General features: G+C 35.7%; 1 protein-coding gene across 1 annotated transcript in view; it reads left to right on the top strand.

Annotated features, from left to right (window-relative positions):
• Positions 1–6,162: 6,162 nt before the first annotated feature.
• ATNUG2 (GTP-binding family protein) overlaps positions 6,163–24,749 on the top strand; it is a 43,521-nt gene continuing 24,934 nt past the window's right edge. Inside the window, exons 1-4 of the mRNA XM_089813299.1 lie at positions 6,163–6,589; positions 10,336–10,469; positions 13,085–13,214; positions 13,839–13,999. Of these exons, the coding sequence (XP_089669425.1) occupies positions 6,334–6,589; positions 10,336–10,469; positions 13,085–13,214; positions 13,839–13,999 (681 nt within the window). The 5' untranslated portion in view covers positions 6,163–6,333. The remainder of the gene's footprint in view (positions 6,590–10,335; positions 10,470–13,084; positions 13,215–13,838; positions 14,000–24,749) is intronic.

The raw sequence follows: 24,749 nt of genomic DNA, 5'->3' as shown, positions 1-24,749 counted from the left end.
TCACAGTGAAAAAACTAGAACCCTTACAAAAGATGAGAGAAAGAAAGATACAGGAGAAGAAATCCCAAATTTGACCAAAACATGACATTTGTCCAACTGGAAAACCTTCTCAACAGGTTAAAAACAACTCTCTTAATCTTTCCCCTCAACTGCTGAATCAAATCTTCAATCAGTTATGGTTCCAAAAGCATCAAATATCTAAAATGTATGATTGAATAAAGAACTGATTTGATTCCTGATTTTTACTCACAGTAAAATGAAAATCAGTTTAAAAAATGACTTCTAAAAGCCAAGGAAACACTCTAGAACTGATTTTCTTCACATCTAGACTTTACTAAACCTTCAAAACTGCTCTGTAACAAACTCTGATGCTTCATGATGAATTAATCCCATTGCACTGAGAATGCCTTAGAAATTGCAAATCTACCTATAGACTGAACCAGTAAAAACCTGTGCACAATCTAACTTCAAATATGAAAAATTCAGTTTCTCTCGGTTCCGATGGTATATGATAAGGCATATTTTGGACAAAAAAGCCCCTGTTATGGCCATTTGAAAAATCAGGTCTGGACTGTGGCCTGGCATTAAAATTCAAAAATTTAAAAAATCATATAGTCTAAACTATATAGCAATTCAAAATACTTGAATTTTTCATTTGTGCGTTTGGAGCATCTGAATTTTTATTTTGAATTTGATTTTCCCCTTCAATCTTGTGACGCCACATGTCAAGACCTGATAAGCTCACAACATTTGAGACATTTTAATTAATTAATATTAATTAATTTTCTTAATCCTCATCTCCATCTCTCATTACGTTCATATGGGGAATGAATATTTTATTAATATTTTAGCATCCTGTAACCCCGAGACCCCTTTACTCCTCCATTTCTGCCTCTATGCTTTCAATTTTCGTAAGAGCGAAGGCTTTTAAAATTAACCTTACGTTCTCATGCTTTTAAATCCCTTCACGCCTTTATGAGCACGTACCACCAGAGATGTCTGAAGATTGCTTTACGTTCTTACAGGGGCTATATTTCTTTAAATTAATATTTCATCCCGTAGCACCAGAAGTCCCTCAAATATTGCTTCCCGACCATACGCTCAAAGCTTTCCTATTACGCTGTCACAGCCCGAACGTAGCACCAAAGAGCTTGAAAATTTGATTCACGCCCATATGGTGGGCCTCATCTGGTATGGGTGTAATACATCTATCATCTACATCTCGATCATACAGGCAACCAGAGAAATGTAAGACTTTTTAAAACTCTTCTCGCTCATACGCTTGAGCGTAACCCTGTAGATGTTTTCAAATCATCTTACGCTCACATGCGAGCTTGGGTTCACGCTCTTATGTGTGGCAAGTCAAAATGTTTGGGCTTTGACCTACGAGCCCCATACACAAGGACGTGGCTTTTCAAAAGCCTTTCTCATTAGATACTAAGCACATTGTGTAAGAGTGTATTTAAACACTAATAGTTTTCTGACCCGCTACATGTGGGATATATGGTTTTAAAATAGCCTCTGCTTGGTAAATCTGCGACTCCTCTTCTGATTGTCTTGTTCTTTCATGATGCCACTAAAGGTGCTCCATCTCCATGCTGTGATGGCCTCCTTCAGTCTGTAGCTTTTGCTCAAAACGTGGGCTCTAACTTTTTGCCTACGACTTCCTCTAAAATCCCCTGTGCCCTTTTTCATAAAACATGTTGCGCCTTCTCTTGTTTCTTCTCACGTGGGTTGTGCCCTTCCACTTGTGAGATTCTTGGCTTCATCGACTTCTTTCTTTACATGAGGCTCCCTCTTTGAATTGTTGTTCTGCCTTGGACATGGCTTCTTGCTATTGATGCAGATTTCCTCCATGGTCTGCGTTTTAAACACTGTCATCTCCATGCTTGGGTGTGGCTTATGAATGCTTCCTTGTGCATATGGCTGCGTGTTTCTCCTTTAGCATGCGTTGACTACATGGGAGCTTTTAAATTGCATGGAGTTCTACTGCTAACAACTTGATTGCTGCCATTTAATATGGCTTACCTTCTAACTCACGTTAACTACTCATGTTCTTTTAAAATCTGTCCTTATTGTACTGGATTGCGCTGGATTCTCCTTCCAACTGGCACTTTGTTCTTTTCTTAACTGCTGCTTGCGTAAAACTTAGTCCCCTTGATATTTTTCGTGGATGGTTTTATATGCACACTGATTTCCTTTTGTTCGTAAATTGGATGCTTCTTTTCTTCATTTGAAATGGCTTTATAGATCTGTGCAAGCAACTTCTAAGTGCTCTTTATCAGAATTATAGAAACAAAGATGGATTCCTTTAAATAATCCTTCTAATTTGTTCAGGACCTCATCAACATTCCGCAACTCCTTATCAAAAGATTTATATCCTCAATTTTGGCACCAATCTTGAGGGGAAGTCGCTTCCCTGTATTTGCAAAGCTTCCCTTTCCATTACTGACCTTTCTGGATAGAATGGTAGCCACTCCATCTCTTCACAAGCTACCTCCACAAAAATTGATACGCATCTAAAAGATGCAAGTCGTGGACAAAATAAAACACTTCCACCAACCAAGTATCTTGAAGAACTTGCAAGGGTCACATCTATGCTATCAATGTTACTCTGATGGAATCAGCTGGGCCCCAAAGTGGGTCCGGCTAATTTTTTTTTGTTTTCAAACAACTAAACCATCAAACTAGTCCACTGGTGACCTGATACTGATTCACATCAAATTCGATTGCTGAACAATCAATTCGAAACTCATTTTACCACTTCTTGTTAAACTATGAATTTCATGCCAGGAGGTCTATTGACTGCCTTTAAAAACTGACCCGGACCTCTAATGAAGCTCTGAAAGCTGGCACACTAAATCTCTATTCTACACACTTGCATCCTGTGGAATCTCATCTCATGACGAATTCGGGGTCAAAATATATTGACCATCAAAGTCGCCCCTTTAGAATTACCTACACAAAAACATGTCAGAACCATAAACTGGGTTTGGATTTGGCCTGGAAAATTGGGTAAACTGGCACATGGGGAAACAAAAATTGGGGCTTTAAATCTCTGTCATGAGGTGAGTATGAATATGCGATTTGGGCTTATGACGAATAACAGGACGCAAATGGCAATCAGTCAAAGTGGGCTACTTGGATTTTGCAAACTGGGAACAATGACAGAAAGCGATTTTTGCAAATGGAATGGACCTGAAAAAGTGTGCATATGGATTTGTCAAGACTTAAAAATTGACACACTTGGAGTATTTTCATAAGACAACACAGTGGTACAATCCATTTGATCTAGACAATCACAGATCTCAAGTTATAACATCTCGAACATGAGTCTTGACAAATTTGCAAATGCTGACACCAGTAAAAGATAGAAATTGCATTTGGGATTGCATTTGAAAACTGATCAAATGGATTCGTCATAAGCTAAAACTTGAAACATAACAAGTCTCTGACATCTACAATGCAATGCAAAAGGAATTTAGCATTTGGGTCAACTGGTCAAAAGTTATAGCACGTCAAACAGGGCTTCCCAAAATTCAGAATTAATTGCAAAAGCATGAAATCAGTAACTAACCAACTTTGAGGGATTCAAAACCTAATCAAATGAACTCGAAAAGACTCAAAATCTGAAACATAGGTTCTCGGGTATGGACACTAGACACTCCCAAAGTGGAAAGTCATAAAACATTTTTGGGTGCGAGATATTCACTTAGAAACAAGGCCTCCTATTGCCGTCTGACACTTGGTGAAAATGCAGATTTGAAATATGCTTGAAACGGGACTTCACGAAATGGCTCGAAATGTCAACTTATCACTATGGAATAGGTAGACGCACTAAATGAAAGATGCTAGGAGCATTAAACACCTCTTAGGCCTCAAAATGACAGTCAGGTACATAGGCACTAAAAGCATTTATAGGGCTCAATTTTTTCAACAGTGTTCAAAATTCGAGCTACAATTTTGAGCGCCAACAAATACCATTAATTTAAAAAGATATTAGCTATATCGATGCATGTAATCTCTCAATTTTCCTCTCATTCCCATATATTTTGTGAAAGTATATCTTCTTATCGACGTAACTATTGCACTTTATTTTGGTGCAATTGCTAATATAATAATTTATATATGTCAAACCTTATTAAATACTCAATATAATTTTATGGCACATATTTAAACATGCACATGAAAATATACATTAACAAGGACACATAGTGTCTAGTTCCTGCCATTACAGAGCTATGGTATTTGACTTGGTAGTAAGAAGTCAATATATGGAATAATTATGTGAGGTCTGGAATGCTAAATTTTGAGAAGTTTTAATTTTTCATTTGCTTGGAAGAGGGTTCTAAACTTTGAACAAATCTACGAATGTTTCATAATGTGTTTATTTTAAAAAATTTAAAATACTAGTCATGAAAAGATTGGCCTATTTTATAACAAATGAACAAGATGTTTTAATAAATCTTCTCAATGTCAATAAAATAACCATATATTCTATGAACACATATGTAAATTAAGTCGTTAAATTTTTTATGTGAAAAAACTATAAGAACAAAATCTACATTTTTTTTTTGGGATGGGTAAACGATTGAATCCTAGATTAATTATTATTATTTGTTGCAATTAATTATTTTTATGTTTTAAGCGAATTTGAACCCAAGACCTCCCACATGAGAGGCTCGCAAGTTACCGTTGTGTTGTAGGCTCTTGCCTAGAACAAAATCTACATTAACGAATTGAAAATAAAAATAAATGAATGTCAAAAATATAAAATAGAATTATAAGAAAATCCTTTTGTAAAGAATCAAAGTTAAGATTTTCAAATATCATATACAAATAAAATAAAATAAAAAATCACAACAAAACCTGTGAAAATAGGGAATAATAAAGTCACAAAAAATCTCAATAATTATTATAATAAAGATCACACAAATAAAATTACATTTAACTTGAAAGGAAGATTGACTGTGCACTAAGTTTGATAAAAGAAAACACCAAGAATGATCAATAAAAGAATTAGCTTGCTATTAATGACAATTGAATGCTAAAAGCAAATAAGACTAGCTGATAGCTCTTTATCAATGTCAATTTAATATATAAAAAATTTAAAAAACTAACCGATTGATACATTTTTTATTTTTGTATCAGTTGTCATTTTAGGAATAGTAAAATGAAGAAAATTTTAAAAATAATAATAAAAATATCAACAAAAGTCTCACACACTTAATATAGTAGACATCAATCAATAACATCAAGATAAAGATTATAAAAAATTAATAGAAATTCATATACTTACAAAACGTTGCTAGAAAATAAAATGTTACGATTGGACAAATATTTGAATAGTAGATAAACTACATTCTAAATAAATAATTCCTTATAGATTATAAAAAATTAATAGAAATTCAAACCATATACTTAGGAAAAGTTGGTCGAAAATAAAATGTTATGATTCAACAAACTATTTGAAAAGTAGTAAAGAAACCAATAAACATATAATACTTCTATTATAAAATTTAATATATAATTATGCTGATAGACGTCTTATAATGGAAGAATGGTCATGAAAAAATCCGTGTCCATGTTTATTCAGTCATAAATACTTGCTGGTGATAACTGCATTTTGACGCAATTTGACTTTTCAATTCATCTTTGTGCGATAAATACAATGGTTATTCAATAATAAATATTTGTTGATGACAACTGTAGTTTGACTTTTGCATTGATTTTGTAATAAATACCAACTACAGTTTGACAGTTTCTAATGACTTTCTTTAGCGATAAATACCAACTACAATTTTATTTTTCCATTGATCTTGTTCTCCGATAAGTACCAACTAATGTTTGACAGTTTCCAATGATCTTTCTTCGGAAATAAATACTTGCTAACAACTACAGTTAGAGATATATTAATTAGGCTGAAAACTGCAGTTTGAAATTAAATACTTGTGGCTGACAACTCTAATTATCCATTTTAACCCTTCAACTACTATAAGCACCTCAAAAAGATATCGATCGACGTGTTTAATATAGATATTATCTGAATAAATATATATAAGCTATATATATAAATATAGACAAATAGTTTTAAATGAATTACAAAACACAGTCGCGAAGATTAGGGTTACTTTATGAAGAACCCACCCCATTGTCTTCTTGATCATTTGTTCCGCTTTTCATTCCTTGCCGTCCAAAGAGAGGACGAGTCGAAAGATTTCTCCTTGTTAAGAGACCGTGGACGTGTCAACCCGTTTGTTCGGCGTAATAAAACATTAACACCAGCAGAAGGGCGTACAGTGTAGAATTCAGGGTTTAGGGTTTACAGCAAAAATGGCAAAACAGAAGAGTAAATCACAGAGTAAACCACAACCACAGTTGAAGGTCAAAGGTAAGGGCAAACCGAAGCACAGTCTGGATGATAACAGACGAAATGGAGACGCAAATATGCGAAGCTCAGCTACTGTTAGGCGTCTTAACATGTACAACACACGTCCTAAGCGTAACAGTAAAGGGCATATTCTGCATCACGAACTGCAGTCCAAAGACTTGCCTTCTACAAGGATTCAGCCCGACCGTCGTTGGTTTGGTAAGTCTCAACAATTATTTCGTTTTTAAGTTGTCGATTTAATAGTAACGGTAACTATGATAACTCTCTATCGTTTTTTCTGTTTATCTTGATTTTATTAATCTTCCATGAAGCTATTGCGATCGATTTATTAGTTGACATTATAATTGCCGTATCAATTGACGTTCTTGGCTTGCTCTCCCTCCTCCTGCTACTCGGACAGGGGCATAAATGCCTCAAAATCAACTTGATTTTACAGAGATCCTCTACGTTGGTCCGACTCTCATAATAATTATGAATTGATAATTTTTTGTATATATATATTAAATCTGTGCATTGCAATAACTTGCAGAGCTTGGGAGAGGCCGGGGGCAGGGAAGGGTTAATCTTGCGAGCAGAATAAAGTATTAGACCATTCACTACCAAATAGATCTAAACATACATGACAATGTGAAGTAAATAGCACCATAACACATAATAGCAATATTTTATTCTCGAGGAAAATTCAAAAAAGGGAAAAAAAATCCGGTGGGGATCAAACCCACAAGATGATCTATTAGCACATATGAAACCCTGTTAAGGGTATAATGGGGAATGCATACGCATTCAGGCATTTGCCTGGATCTCACAGCTGTATTACAGCAAGGCACCAACCTTGCTTGGATAACAATCCAAATACAATAAGGGCAACAACCCAAAAGGTGAAGAATAATTCACTGTGGACAACAATCCACTGAGATGAACTGATCGAAAGCATCAACTATGCCAATACAGTGCCTTTGAAGCACAATGTGAGATTCAACTCATACCTCTCAAACCAATCTTATCTCAGCTCTGATCCAATATTCATATCAACAGTTTCACAACATCACGATCTCTCTAGTAACACCCACTCACAACAAATTCTAAATGCATTCATATACATATACAAGTCTCAAGCACACAATAGGTCGGCTCAATATAAGATCTAATACATAGATGAATTACGTAAACCAGTGCAATCCCAAGTGTCGCCTAGAACACATATGCCATGTTCCATGGAGTTTCGGGATGGGGACGTTTTAGGGGACGGGGACGTGTTTCCAGTACAAGTATGATATAAAGCCAAATTTTTGGAGATGATAGGGGACAACTATTAAAAAATAGGGAAATTTTAATTAATTATATATATATATAGAGAGAGAGAGAGAGAGAGAGAGAGAGAGAGAGAGAGAGAGAGAGTTCAAATACGCATATCATAACATTGATAAACCATTCACCGTAGACATTTTAGATGCTCAATACAATGAATACATAGCAAATTAACAAGATTTAAACACTTCCATTGAAAAAATATGGCGTATATATAACAAAATTGCTTAAAGGCTCCAAGTTTCTTCGTGAGATCAAAATGATATAAAGAGAAGTCCAACTGAAATAACAGTAAAACTGTAAAACTAAACAATAACATTGAAGTTCAACTCCATTATCATATCTCCATAACAGTCAAAATCAATAATGTATCTGCAAATGATATATGCCAAAAAAATGGCTGTCCTGTAGGAATCTAAATCAAGATCATCATTAGAGCCAGGGTCTACCTCACTATTAGGGGTAGCTTTTTTGCGGCTACTCTTTCTTCTTCTTCTTGCCAAAAATGAATGAAATGAAGAAAGGAAAGAGATTTAGTCTTTTTAGCATCCAAAATAGGGTTCACAATTTTCCATTTTATATTTGAGACTGCTAGGATTAACCATGGACAGAAATAACAGTTACATGCAAATATAACCAATATTAGAAAACAATAAATCGCACAAAAGAGAACACAAGACACAAGGATTTAACGTGGTTCACCCAATCTCTAGGTTATGTTTACCAACAACAAGTCTAATATTATTATTATCTAGTGATTACAATCCGCAATCCCTTACAGCTCAATACCGCCGCAAGAAGCTACAATTTCATCATACATTATGAAATCCCTAACCCTAAGCTATTTTATACAAGCTTTTGCTGCTTACAAAATTAGGGCTTGAATAAGTCATCCAATAGAGAAATAACAGCCGATGCCTTTTACTTTAGTGAGTCATTTTTAGCTTCGGGGGTGCTGCCCCAAAACCCCCACCCCCACGGGGTTATTGCCCCTCAACCCCACCTTGTACTGCAACAAGGAGTGCATTTGGGGCGCTGCCCCCGAACCCCCATAGAAATAATCTGGGGGGAAATTGCGTTGAATAAACCTCCACATCACATCAATCTCCCACTTGGAGACTGATCAGATTCCATAACAATAATAGAGACCACGTGGGGACCGTCCATAACAAAAAAAAAGAACTTTTGCAAGTTAGCAGACATTTCTAAATTTTTGGGAATTAGGGGACTCATCTTAGTACTGAGGATGGTTAGGATGTCCTCTGACTGTCCCTGGTACCCAAATCTGTCCCTGAGTTTTGGTAACTTTGCATTTTTGGCAAAAGGAAATGTTACCTTGTTAGGGACAGAATTGGCGCTGATTCAAGACGTTGAAAAGCAGTTCCCATGTCACTAGTATTATATGGGGACGAGAACAGGGGTTCCAGGCTAGGCGACATGCCCCCTCGGCACACAACACATATAGAATCCCTTACAATAATAATCAATACGCTAACACTCCAATAGATAAGTCAATAATCAAAACAACCCTTTTGCTGATTGTGTTGGCCAGGAAATAAATTCCCTTTTATTGTCCAACGATCAAACTATCTTCGATGCAAATAATCCTCAAGAAAATCTGCAGAAACATAAGAACATATGTCTCCTTGAAGTATTCTGAATCACAGATCACAAATATGTACCATTGAAATCCTGAAAAAAACTGGACCACTGTCAAAGACAATTCGCCAGTAAATACTAACAGAAAATAGTCTTGATTGAAACCTTTGCAACTCAACCAAAACTGCTCACCACCATGTACGATGACAAACATAGAATTTAGACTTTCTGAGTATCAATTCATAATGATTGCAAGCTCATGTGAACCAAAACGTGTCACCATCGAACCAATCACCAAACTAAACAATAATCGTTACTCTGTCTGATGAACATATATGTTGACATCAATGACAAAAATTAATGCCAAACATAACCAATAACTATCCCATTCCCTAACAATAGCTCAACACTAGCAGTCTCCCCCAATAATCTCAATCCCAACAAGATGTAGAGCACTAGCTATGGGAAAGTGACATTGTGGAGTAATGAACATGAGATAAAATTGAATTCAGCAAACCCAAGCAATTTATGAAATTAGGGCTATTGATTTTCGGTGTCATCTAAAAGTAGCCACTAATAGGGGAGAACTCTTTTCTCTTTTTTTGAATTAACACAATATGCTAGATTCCTTAGAGTTGCTAAAATTCCAAATTCCAATAATGAATAATAATTTAGAAATGAAGGGTGCAATAAATGTATTTCAAATTTCTAGATTATATTATCTTGAAAAAATGGGTATTAATTTGTTATTTCTAGGTTAGTACGCAGGAGTGTTTGTGAAGTACGGACAACTCTTTTAATGCTGATTGCAATAGGGTTAGTATTGTCCTATGTTAAATGTCTTTCTAGCTTTAAGAGAATCCATATTCCAAGGTAGCAGTAATTTTATTTACAACATTGCTGTCACATTGTGGCAAACCAATGGAGGAGAATATAAATTATTTTTCGTCTTGGGAAAGTGTTTTTTTTTCCACATTTTATATTTCATCACATGTTATTGATTACTGGTATTCTATTCTACCATATTATGATTTCAGGGAATACAAGGGTTGTCAATCAGAAGGAGCTTGAAATTTTTCGAGAAGAGTTACAAAGTCGTCTATCCAATTCTTACAATGTGATTTTGAAGGAGAGAAGGCTTCCATTGTCATTGTTAACTGATCACCAAAAGGTATTTATTTTCGTTGGCCATGAAGAGAATTTTTAATTCATTTTTATTTTTCAATGCTAAAAATTTGCACATTGGAATATATTGTTTACATCCCCTTATATTCCTTAATTCATCAGTCTGGATCCAAATCTAATTTTATTTATATTTGAACTTTGAATTAGAATCTTGGTAAAAGAAGGTCCATCTTTTTTTGCTTGGTAAGGTTGAAAAGATGTTTGAGCTTTGTTTTAAACTATTGACAAATCAATATGTTTAATAGTTTTACATGAGATACTTTTGCAATCATTGCATCGCAATTTCAAGCAAAGGTAATGGAGTTAGCCTCATTATTTGGATAAATAAATGGGAGACGTACAGTATATTAGAATGCTTTATGGATGTCCTGTAACTTAAATAGAGAAATTGTAGTACATTCAGAGACTCACTAAAAGATTTCAATTTTTGTTCTCCTATATATACATTATGATCTGGCAGTAATAAGATAACCACATATTTGAGATTAATAATTGCATTCGCCAGACATTGTATGCATTTAGTATTGGCAAGTTACTGTCCATAATCAATTATTCTGTTATTTGCATAGGGATGAGAGCCAAATTGTAAGCACATAGTAGTTTTTTAAAAACCACAAATGTTCCATTGGTAATACACTGGTATTTTAATACTGTGAACTCATGTTGTACAGGAGAATCATAGTCAATTATGTAGAGAATGGACCTTCCCTAAAGAATTGGTCTTTCATAAGGGAGTTATGAATTCCTTTTGATGCTTGATGCAGCATCATTCTTGGACACTAGTATAAGTTTGCTTCATTGATGGCATTCCAAGCAAATGTGCAATTTCTTTTTTAAAAACATGCATCCATTCTAGCCGATTACCTATATTTATAGGTAACTGTCCATTTTCTTTACCACGTAAAAGGTTGAATTTGTTTTTCAGAATCAGCTGTAACTCATTGTGACACCTCATACTCATATAGAATTATTGGCAGTGTGAATTTTTTGTTAATACCTTGTGCATTGGAATTACTGTTGTTAGTAAGTAGAAAAACAAATTGCAATGTATGTTCTGCCCCATTCAGGTTCCATGAGCAGTCTGGGATGAGTACTTGCTATATAATGTACATCTACTTTACTGCTTCTTGTTATCTGTTCATCTGTTGGTAAGTTTGCAAGTCCACTCCATCTTTTCCTCACTAGTCTCTTTATTATCAATTAAGCTACATGCATCAGTGGATTATGGTGTACTTAAAAATTTGCATGTTTTCTACACAACCTCGAATTTTCCATATTTTGTTTATATTTCTCATAGGTGTTCCGTCGTAAACTAGTTGACTAATGTCTCTATTTATTTGGTAATAATGGATCTCCTTTTGTTGGTCGACTCGCATGATGATGCTACCAAACACTTTGTGAAAATGACTCCTTGTCACTGTTATTTCTATTTTTGCTAAAAGTTTTGTAGCATATAATGTCTGTTATAAAAGTGTATTACAGTGCAACTAAAACAGTATTTTGATAAAATTCCAAGCAGACAAGTTCGAGGAATCTTCACAAACAACAATTTATTTGTGGCCTTCAATTCTGAGGGTTTGAAACAAGACAAATATTTTTTTTCTATCTCACCAAATCTCTCTAACAAAGAGATAAATACCAGAGAAGTCACATGCTCAAAATGAGGAGAAGAGGATCGCAAAGAGAACATAGTTTGGTGCTTTTGCGGAGACAAAATCCTGGGAGAGGTTTCCGCAGAGGCATCCCTTGAGGTGGATTGCTCCTTAATCAACAAACAGGGGCCTAGGACCAGTTAATGCTGTCCGAAGTGTCCCTGCCATAGCAGAGAGCCAGATACCTGCAGCACTTATAGAAGGGTGTAGTGGACTATATATATGTCAAACTGTTTTTTCGCTTTCCCATGACTTGAACAATAACATTTATATCAGTTTATCTACTACAATGTTCTGCCTTTCAAATTGAGAGCCATAATAATACATGTACACTGCCACACTACTTTCTTATATTTATCACTATCAGTGTATTGGACTGTCCACCTTTTACTCAACCTGCAATTTTTTATTGTTTTCTCTACTCTTATTTTCATGGCTTCACAATGCAACAATGTGTAACTCTAACTTGCTGTCTTATAATACCTGCCATGGTTTTTTCATTTCTCTTTTAATGTAGCTTTGCTTGCCATCAGAGAATTGGAATGGATTTTACGAGCAGTCTTTATAGGACTGTTAGCTTCCTTTTTTGAAAGTTGTCTGTCATTTCTTTTTTGGAATTTTATCAATGTAAGAAATGGGTTTACTTTTGTTTTTGATTTTTTAAATAGTGAAATGAATTAAGTTAGTCACTATGATAATTGTCATCCATCTTGGTTATCTTGTATACCTTCTTTCTGTACATTGTTTTACTATGATATGCAGGCGAATTTTCCCTTCATCCATCTTGGTTATCTTGTATACCTTCTTTCTGTACATTGTTTTACTATGATATTCAGGGGAATTTTCCCTATTTGCTGGAGAGCTCCATACATAGGAGATGGGGATTAAGTCGTATACAGAGATTTGTTATTATTTTCAAGTGCAGTACTAACATTGTTTCATTTTGCAGCAAACGAGGGTACATCTCCTGGACACAGAGGGTTTCCAGGATACATTTGGGCCAAAGCAGAAAAGGAAACGCCCAAAACTTTTGGTTGATGACTATGAAGCTCTGGCTCAAAGAGCTTCTGGATCACAAGGTGAGTTAAAAGTTTTAAATCCAAGGAGAATATCCAGGTATCTTGTAAAGCTTACATGAAATAAATGCAAGATGAAAAATAATTCAGTTTTCTCCAGGTATCTTGTAAAGCTTATGTGAAATAAGTGCAAGACGGAAAATATTTCAGTTTCAGGAGTAACATATAGCTGCTTGTGTTTTTGATAAATATTATATTGCATGATGATGCTAAGATACTGATTTTTATTTGAATACCAATAAATTAATAACTTCTCTACTTCACCATAATGATCATGATGCCTCATGTTTGACTTTCAGTTGGGTGCCCATATGAAATCTTGCGAGTTTGAAATTTCATGTTTGGGATTTTCAAGCTTTGTGAATCTAATTCACTTGAACAAGCATAGTAGAAGTGCATTGTTTCAAGATCTTGATTTTCAGCTTGATTTAATTGTGACAAAGTTGGAACCCTTTGAATAGATATAGGGTTTTCTGATATTTTCAAGATCACTGAACTACATACAGACAAGTTTGCCCACTTAAAATATCACACTATATAGAAGATGATTGAAAGTGCAGAAATTATTTATGTTGGAAGCTTGTCAATAATTAAATTTCTTATCTATACGAATTTCTTAATGGGCAGATGACTTTGAAAACCAGGCAAGTGGTCCGACTAAGGTGGAAGCAAATGGTGAAGATGGTTTTAGAGATTTAGTTAGACATACTATGTTTGAAAAAGGACAGAGTAAACGTATTTGGGGTGAACTTTACAAAGTTGTGGACTCCTCAGATGTGGTTGTACAGGTGAACATTTCTATAACATAATTGCATCCTATTACACGTCTCTTTTATCTTGTAGCTTATTGGATAACATTCATTTCTTGACTCTGTGAAATGTCCTAAATGTGATGTTCATGACATGTAATAATTGCAATGCGTGCCTTTTTTGCAGCTAGAATCTTCAGAATTAGTTACTTTTTCTTGCTTTTAATTGCAATGATAAGAGAACTTTCTTTGTTTATTTACTTCTAAGTTACTTGTTCAATGGTTCAGTCAAAATAATTTTTGAGGGTTGGGTTTGTCAATACAGTTGTATTTAAAATCAGAAATATACACATATTAGCAGCAGTATTAAGTTCAAAATGCACCACTATATTAATAGTCAAATATTAATACTAGTAGCTCAAGGTCAAACCTATGGGCCCTTATGAGATGCACCTGGTAGAAGCGGGTATGTTTCCGATTGAGGCCTCTGTGGTTTTTGCTTGCTAAGCTAATTAAAAAACATGGGAAATATGGATAAGCATTGCTGGCCTAAGATGGTGGTTGGTGAAGTGTTGGATTGCAGAAAAATTGTGAAAGAGACAAAATAGCAAGTTGTCGAACAAATGGAACATAAATATCGAGGAGTCCCCAAACACTTAACATTGAGATTAAAAAAGTGGGTGTTAGAGAGAGTTAGGGCTGTCATGTGGACAAATCAGAGAGGCAGAAAAAGAACTTATTATGTCAACGAGTTTTAACTCAACTTGGAATCACGATGATAAAGATTATTTCAGACCTGCGATAAATGGAAAAGCCATAATGCTAATTGCACAATTGAGGACCAGCTCTCACCATTTGAGATGTGGAATGGGTAGATGGAAAATTCTCAAAGAGGGGTGGGAGGAGAGAACATGTAACTTTTGCAACAAAGGGGTGGTTGAAATAGAGTGACATTTATCAAAGAGTGTGAGCTTATGAAGACATTCACAGACAATACGATGAGAACTTACACATGAACAGCATGAACAAACATTTTGAAGAGGCAAGATTGTACAAAATGGCTACTTTCTTAATGTGGATCCACCATAGAAGGGTCAATATGGAGATTGCAGCAGACTGATTAATTGGTTTTCTCTTGGTCTCTTAGACCATTGGTCTCATGGATGTCATTAAATATTCCTTCATTCATTCATACTTTCTGGCTTTGATTATCCCTCATCTTGCAGTTTTGCATTTTTTGCACTCTCTTATATCTTGACGATGGATCACAGCATGTGATCCGAAACGTTGTTGCTAGAAGTACATACACAATCAAATCAGAAGATACTCGAACTTTAATGGATTGTAGAAATAACACCTATAGTCAAATATTAGTTAAAACTTAAAATCAAATGTCACAATACATATCAAACTTTAAAGTAAAAAATAGTACTCGCAAGTGTTAAACAATCAGCCATCATTGATAATTGATGATATATCATATATGTTATCAAAGATATCATTATTGTGCATATTAGATAAGTATCTTCTTGTAGATCATTTTACTTAAGTTTACTTGACAAGACAATCGTTATGAGCTCTACATACTGTAGTCTCGATAAACTCTGAATGATGATTTCATAAATAAAAACCTGATGACTATCCTGTCCTTGTCTCTTCATAGAACATTGTGATACATAGGATATGTGATGCCCCTTTTTGGGGACATTAGGAAATTAAGGACATATCCATTTAATATTAAAATTGATTTATGAGAGCATAATACAAATTTATAAAAGGGTTCAATTTAATATTATAAAGTGGGCAAATAAAGTGACAAAGGAGGAATAAGATGGAAAGACAGGAGAAGGGATTTAGCCCTGATTCATCAACTGTGGTGAATTTGCAATAAAGTTCACAATTGCATTTCAGGTTCCTTTCTGATTAATCCAATCCGACTGTCATCATTGTTTGTTTCATTGGATTGTTATTGTATTGCTTGTTTATAATGCAATAATGAATTCTGGAGTATTTGCGGATTATTTGTTGTTAATGTTGCTGGTTATCATTGTGTAAATTCTTGTTTATGATTGCGAAAATAATTTGAGGAAAATTTGAAAAGGATATCCAAGTAGGATACTACAGTGGTATCAGAGTTGGTCTTCCTGCCAACTTGTGAGGGATATCTGAGAAAATTTGCAGTTAATTGTAACTAAGAAGATAATGATAATGATTCGTGTATATCAAAGTTTTAAAGATATTGAAAAATTGAAGTAGGTTTCAGCAGAAGAAATTTATATCAAACCTTGACTGCCAAGCCATCTTCGTGTTCACTGAATAGAGAGGATTTTAATTTTCTGGAGATATTGTGTTTGCCATGGAAGAGATTCTCTTGTGCAGAATACCATAGCATCAAGGAGATACAAATGTTCAGTAGCATCGTGTGTTTTCTTGTGCATAGCAAAAAGGGAGAAAAAATTATTATGCAGAAGGAATAATATATCTTTCCTAAAGCTGGAGAGTTGTCAGAATTGGCAAATGCTTGTTTTTTAGGTGGCATATCTATCAGCATAAAGATTGAATCTTTTATATTGGGGTGCGTTCGAAGAGGTCTCGAGGATATAAATTTCCTTCAAATATATTATCAGTGGGGTTGGATTAATAGCTGACATGATATTAATAATGATACAATGAGTGCACAAAACCATCCAGAATCAATGTTCTCTGTAATTTTTGGGTATCTCTATGATTAGTAGGCATGAAACCTTCGGAGGGAGTTTATGTAACGGTTGACATTTATTTGAGATAAATAAATTCCTAGTTTTTGTGGGAGGAGTTCTAACTATTCCAACGTTAACTAGAAGCTAATCATCGTGGCATTGGATGTTGGGGAGGTAACTGGAGCTGTTATTTTCTCTGCGATTGCTGATACAAAGCTTGGATATTGCATGTGTTCGTGTTATTAAAAACACAGTAGTAACGTGTGTCATGGATTTAAAAACACATATCCCTGCTGATTCTGTAGTGGAAATATAACTTTAGAGTTGTGGTTTAAATGCGAAAAGGGAAGACAGTGTCGTTTCATCTATCCTATCGACCTTATGTGATTGGCTCTAATTATATGTTGTCCTCGAAACTGTTATACTACTCAAAGATGGAGACAGTTCTAATGTCCCGAGAATAATCAGAGGAAAGGGAAATAGTCCATAGTTCCAAGAATCGTGGCGATTCACGCGATGCGGCAATTCAATTCAAGCCAAATGATTTTTTGTGAATTGGTAAATTGAATCAGTGATAAAGGGTTTATGAAATAAGTTACTCACAAAATTTTAAGGGTTTTTTAAATTTGCTGATTTGTGGCTGATTCGATTCCGATTCATGGCTGATTCATGATTTGATTCGGCCTTGCTGATTTCGATCTGAGTCCGATTCTCGTTACTTTGAGAAATACTATTATCGTTGTGAGCCAGAGACTCAATTGGTACGAGATTGTCATTGTTGGGTGTCTAGCGGTTGAAGCTGAGCCCAGGACTTCATTATTTGGAAGACGTCCCATTTGGGAAGTCCAAAAGTTATTTACTGTAATGGTAGAGTGCCGTGCCTAGACATTTATGCAGAACTTGCAAGTAACGGGAAAGATTTTCCAATAGGTAGAAATTGAAGAGACTCCCGAGTATTGCCATTTTCATCTCAGATTTGTAATGGTTCTCGATGGGAATAATGATTGAGAGAAGATCACAAACGTCGATGAAGTCGTAATTGGGTGTGGATAGAGAATTGGAGACATTAAGAAAATTTCCAGAAAGCTACAGTTCCGTTGGAAAGACCATAGTAGTATTGAAACGCTATATTTGAAAAACTTTGGGCCTTGCAAATGGATGAAAGTGATTCCGTTGAGGATGAAATTCAAGTGGCAAATATACTTCATTGGGCACAAATATAAGACAAATTTATTGGGTCTTATAACATTTGCAGAGTCCAGGTGGGCATGCAGATGAAATAGTGGTTGCAGTAAAATTTTTATACTATTCAATTGGGTCATATTATTGACAGTAAAAAGTGTAACGTTTGACGGTCAAGGAATAATGAGCATTACAAATTCACAAAACTGATGGATGTGGGAATACAAGTCATGTGCACAGATTGATCACAGGAATAGTAGTGTGCTGGATGTTGAAGGGGAATATTAGCAGTGACCACGATTATACACAACACCTGAGATAAAGGATATATGAGTGCTAGTTAGAAACCAGAGTTATTGTGGTTGGGATATTCAGAGTTGTTCGGTAGAATGAAGCCTATGGAAGCTCGTGGTCAGACATAGTTCTACACAAAAAAAGATTGAAACGACTTGAAGTAGTGCTACGAATCTTTATCGACTGTATCTGCAAATCAAAGGATTCAGCTGTAACAAACAAGACATAAAAGTTAAAAACGCTTCATATCTTCCTTCGCTTCTTATACAAGTGGCATCAAATTTGTTAAGCGGCTAAGGTAAAGATTTCTGTATGAAAAATCATAAGTGGATAGACAGTGCCTGAGAAGGGATATTGCTGGCAGACGTTGGAGCTGAGTTTGCAGCAACTTGCAAGTTACAAAGGTGTTGAGAGAATATTTACTTAGCATGAGTATTGGCAGAGGATATCTGAAGTATTGTTGCAGTTTTTGAGGGTACTTATCAACACTGTTACTCATGACGTGCAGATAAGGAATTAAACATGAACGTTGAGAGTTTCGGGTGCAAGCAATACAAAGATATATGGAAGACATTTTGCATTTAGAAACCTGAATACTAAAGAAAGAAGATCCTGTTAGACAAATTGGTCAAATTTTCTGCTCAAAACAATTCAATTTTTTGTACCTGGAGAAGTATCAAACAATGGCTATCAGTCGAATAAGTGGGTCTCATACCTGACCTTGCATACAATCTATTAGCCAAAATTGTCAAAAAGTTCTCAAGCAAAAAAAAATCTGGGTCTGAACAACCAGGGAATATCACAGGGTTTGCAAGCATTTGGGCATGGTGATTATGTGGTATGATAACTATACTATTTTAACTTGCAATCTTATATATTTGTAAGCTGGAAATACTATGGCTGTCATGCATCCAGCAGTTTAAACAAGAATATGCTATGTTAGCATCCTTACCTTCATTTTGAAAGCTGCCAATCAGACACTAAGAACAGGAAACAGGGGCTCTCAAGAAACAACCCTGGTTGTTTGACGGAATTACAACAGAGATTTTTACAGTTCTGCTACTATTCATTTCATTTATGAGGATTCCAGAATCTAAGCTTACTTCAACATTGTTTAGAACTTATTTGTAAGGCCCTGGGAAGTTATCAAACATTTAGTGACATAAACAAATCAGGAGGTTGTGCATTCAAGTATTCCTGTAAATTGCATACAAACTGTTGTTGAATTCCTGTGAGCTGAACCAATTTGAGTCCTATTATTGTTTGGAACTCATTAGGCAGTCCAGGGTGTGGGAGAAGGTAAATATCAGAAGTTCAGAACCATCAGAACAAGGGTGTCCATTTGAGAGGCATTAGTGGGCTTGAGTGCGCATCTGAATTACACAAACATGTTTAGACAGTTAGCAAAATTCATTGCCAAGGACAAGAAACAAATTTTTGAAGAAAAGCTCTGCCACATAGGACAAAAACTTGTAGGCTTGCCTCAATCAAAGCATAGATTAATTTGTGATTTGGAGAAGATCGAGAACTGTTTAGCTACGATAGAACAGCTAGATTGTAAATGTAAGCAAGTGAACATCCTTCTTGCTGTGATTTCCTTGGTTAAGCCAGTGCTGTTGAGACATCATGATAAAAGGGTAAGACTTGCAGTTATGCAATGCATTGTTCAAGTTATGAGGATAACAGCACCAGATGTCCCTTACGACAAGGAGGTTATGAAAGTTTTTAGGGATTGTGTAATGTCAATAACTCAGCAAGTGAACATCCTTCTTGCTGTGATTTCCTTGGTTAAGCAAGTGCTGTTGAGACATCACGATAAAAGGGAAAGACTTGCAGTCATGAAATGTATTGTTCAAGTTATGAGGATAAAAACAGCACATGTCCCTTACGACAAGGAGGTTATGAAAGTTTTTACGGATTGTGTAATATCAATAACTCAACCTTTGGTAAGACTGTTAAAATTTTGGAAACAGTTGAAGAACTTAGAGCTTGTATGATTATGATAGATCTTGGTTGTCAGGACTCAATTCTTGATATGTTCCATCAGTTTTTGATTGCCATAAAAGGAACCACAAGCAAAATGTTTTAGCTTTCATGGAGTCCATTATGTCGTCGATCATTGAAGAGAGTGATGATAATTCACAAAACTTCTTATCTATCATATTGGCTGATTTAAAACAAACAAATGCCACTTCTCTTGATGCCTGTAGTTTAGTTAATAGTATCATCAAACAATGTGAACAAAAATTGAAATCATTCTTAGCAAGGGGTAAGATTGTAGAAGGAAGGGAAGAAGATTTGTTTCAGCCTATAGAGAAGGATGAAAAAGGTAAAACTCAGTCATATGGGCAGGTTAGCAGGGACAAAGTTGATGGTATTGTGAATAAGCTACTTGGGAATTCAAAGGTGTCTCCATGCATTATGACATCATGTCCTTTGGTTGATGACTATAGGATTGATGAAGCATCTTTTGGATCAGTTATTTGTATATCTGCAGCAGAGTGTAGGTATGAGGATATTTATTCTGATGATGATAATACTTTCAGCCAGCATAATATTGATTGGGTGAAGCATAATAATTTACTTTTTGAGATGGATGCTGATTGGATATTGGAGAATCAACTATTCGAGTTTGATGATGGAGCTTTTGATATTGATCAAAAGTCATAGATTGATAATTGCAGCCAGTTTGTGACCAATTTATTACATTTGACAGAGGGGCATGATGGTGATTACAAATCAGCCTTGTATAGTAACCTGGTTAACAGTTTGGCCAAGTAGTATATAGGGAGAGAGGACAATGATGATGGGCATATATTGATTAATTCTTCTCATTTATGTGGTGCCTCCGGTTACTCTATTGTTACAAATGTTGAGCATGATGATACCACTTGGGTTGTTTTACTTCCCTTCATGAAGGAAGAAGCCATATCCAACTTGCTTCTTCAATACAATTACAGTTTCAACATACATGTGTTGTGGCACTTGGATATTTTGGGCATTCTATTTTTATCTAGCGTGGAGCGACAGGACATTCGAGACAACTGGGAAGGTGAATGGCTTTTTTGTTTATGGGACCTAGGATGATCAGCCACATGGTCAGTATTTTTTCAAGGAGCTGGTTGGCGTGATGTTGAGTTCCCATCTCTATTTGACTCTAGCAGTGCTTGTTATCTTAGTTCAAGTGAGGATTTTCTCACATATGATCGTAGCACATGGCCAATTGGTTCAATAGATTATGCATATGTAGTGATGTAGGATCTTGGTATTAACATGGTTGGTGCATTGCGGATGTGGGGAATTACTAAGTGGCTTCACAGTTCTGGACATATTGTTTGTATCATAGTAGCATAGTGGCTTGGTGGAACAACTTCCATGAGATTGATATGGGACGCTGGTATTAGATTGTGGACTCATGATTGCTTGAGGGCTAGCAATCTCGAGGAGGGAGGACCTGTTATGGCCCTTTTTGGGGACATTAGGAAATTAAGGACATATCCATTTAATATTAAAATTGACTTATGACAGCATAATACAAATTTATAAAAGGGGTCAATTTAATATTATAAAGTGGGCAAATAAAGTGGCAAAGGAGGGATAAGATGAAAAGACAAAGAGAAGCTAGTTGAAGGGTCACATCTTTGAGCAATAAGAGAAGGAAGGCTTCATTCATTTGGACATGCTTGGATATTGATTTGGTTTGAGATTTCTCTTGGAGAAATTTGGGAAGCTTTAGCTTCTTTTCAAAATCCAAGGACACAAACCTGTAGGTTCTTCTTGGTGGATTGGATGTAGTCCCGATTCACATCAGCTGTGGTGAATTCACGATGGAGTTTACAATTGCATTTCAGGTTCCATTCTGATTAATCCAATTTGTCTGTCATCATTGTTTATATGATTGGATTGTTATTGTATTGCTGGTTTATGATGCAATAATGAATTCTGAAGTAAGAGAAGCTAGTTGAAGGGTCACATCTTTGAACAATAAGAGAAGGAAGGCTTCATTCATTTGGACATGCTTGGATATTGATTTGGTTTGAGATTTCTCCTGGAGAAATTTGGGAAGCTTTAGCTTCTTTTCAAAATCCAAGGACACAAACCCGTAGGTTCTTCTTGGTGGATTGGATGTACTCCCGATTCATCAGCTATGGTGAATTCGCGATGGAGTTAACAATTGCATTTCAGGTTCCATTCTGATTAATCCAATTTGTCTGTCATCATTGTTTATATGATTGGATTGTTATTGTATTGCTGGTTTATGATGCAATAATGAATTCTGAAGTATTCAGTGATTATTTATTGTTAATGTTGCTGGTTATCATTGTGTAAATTCTTGTTTATGATTTTGAAAATTATTTGAGGAAAATTGGAAAGGGATATTTGGGTAGGATATTATAGAGTGACATTTTATCAAAGAGTGAGCTTATGAGGACATTCTTAGACAATATGTATTACAAAGTAATTGGAAAATATTTGTTTGTTATTAATAGAGACCGAGAGGTCATTATATACAAAAGAATGGAACAATGTTACCTTAGGAAACGATCGTAAAGAATAGAAACATTCTATTCTAGTTGAAAGAACGCTAAAAAAGCTACAAGTAACTAAAGCTAACTAAATATTAGAAACGTTCTAATATTTACAATAGATTATGAATAAATTACCATTAACTAATAATAGACGATTATCTATTATCGTAATACCCTCCCTTTATGTTTAATCTATCTACAACACCAAGCTATCCTCTGAAATTGACAAACTTATCAGGTTCAAGAAGCTTGGTGAGAATGTCTGCAGTTCGATTTGTGGTAGGAACATACTGCAAATCTATTGTCCTGTCTTCAACCAAGTATCGTATGTAGTGACAGTGAACATCCACATGTTTGGTTTGTTCATGGAATACTGGATTTCAGGCTAACTTGATAACGCCTTCGTTATCAACAAACAGAGTAGTTGGTCCTTTTGGTCACATTTGCATATCCCCAAGTATCCGATGAAGCCAAAAAACTTCACATCTTGCCTTAACAATCCCTCTGTTTTTGGCCTTTGTAGAGGAGAGAGAAACTGCCTACTGCTTACTGTTCCATGTAACGACACCTGATCCCAAATTGAACACATTCAAAAGTTGACTTTTAATTGTCGACAGAGCCTGCCCAATCTCAATCTATGAACCCACTGAGTCTAGGATTAGAACTCTTTACTCTGAAGTGCTATTCACATAATGAAGCACACGCTTTGTTGCTATTGAATGATCAACCTTGGAAGCTGTCATAAAGTGTGATATGTAGCTGACTGCGAAGCTGATGTCACGCTTAGTAGCAGAGAGGTAGATGAGGCTGCCTACTGGTTGCTTGTATGTAGTAACATCAATGAAAGGAGAATCATACTTTGTGGAAAACTTGAGACCTTTCTCCATAGGTGTAGATCTAGGCTTGCAATCCCGCATACATAATTTGTCTAACAGGGCCCTAGCATATTTGGACTGAGATATAAATATACTAGAAGACTGTTGCCAAACCTCAACACCTAGGCAATAATGCATGAGCGCAAGGTCAGTCATATCAAAAGACTAGCATAAATTCTCGTTTGATTACCTGAATTAAAGATGTTGAACTCCCAGTGATGATCAAAATCATCCACATAAATAATTAGAAAGATAATGTTAGTGTCAGTAGTCTTGATGTACAAATTTGAGTTTGAAGAACACTTTTTGAAGCCTTGATCACTAAGGTACTTATCAATTTTCATGTACCATGTCCGAGGGGCATGCTTCAAGCCATAGAGAGCTTCTACCAATCTGAGAACCTGATGGTCTTTACTAGCATCCTTGAAACTAAAAGGCTGCGTCATGTAGACCTCTTCATGGAGATCACCATTCAGGAAAGCACTTCCGACTTCCATCTGATGGACCTTCTAGCCAAATTGTGTTGCCATGGCTAGGACTAATCTGATGGTGCTCATCTTTGCATTAGGAGCAAGAGTCTCCTCATAATCAATGCCCTGATGCTAAGAAAAACCCTTCATAATTAAACGAGCTTTGTACTTATCCAAAGTACCATCCGATTTGTATTTGATTTTGTAAACCCATTTGCAGCCAATGGGTTTCTTTCCTGGTGAAAGATCAAAAAAGATTCAGGTGTTATTCTTCAACAGGCTCTGATGTTTAGATGTAATGGCCTATTCCCATTCTGGAATTCCTTTAGCCTCGGAATATGTTTGAGGTTAAAACATACTGTGAATGTTGGCCTTGAGAGCAAAGCTAACAGACTCTGTAGGTTTGCTCTTTTTTCGAGCAGTTCTCCCATCAACGAGCTCATCATTACGAAGATCAACAAGTCTCTTAGCCCACCACTTAGGCCGGAGAGAAGAATGACCAACATTAGTATCAGGAGATGCTCAGTGATTAGGTTCCTCATTAGAAGAATTTGGATCAAACTCAGGCGAAGCATCTACAAATCAAGGTGATCCTGTAGAAGCTGGAGGTGTTTGTATAGGGATCACTAGTAATAACTGGAGCTACTAGAGCCCTCCCATTAGGTGGACCTAATGGAAGCCTAACTCCCAAATCATGAGCCTTCATAGGTTGGTCTACTGGATCAGGAACGAGAGAAACT

Source organism: Cupressus sempervirens, chromosome 2 (genome assembly GCF_028749045.1).
Source record: "Cupressus sempervirens isolate cs-2001-9-10 chromosome 2, ASM2874904v1, whole genome shotgun sequence".
NCBI classification, from domain to species: Eukaryota; Viridiplantae; Streptophyta; class Pinopsida; order Cupressales; family Cupressaceae; genus Cupressus; species Cupressus sempervirens.
Note: the sequence above shows the minus strand (reverse complement) of the source record. Positions and strands in the feature narration are given on the sequence as shown.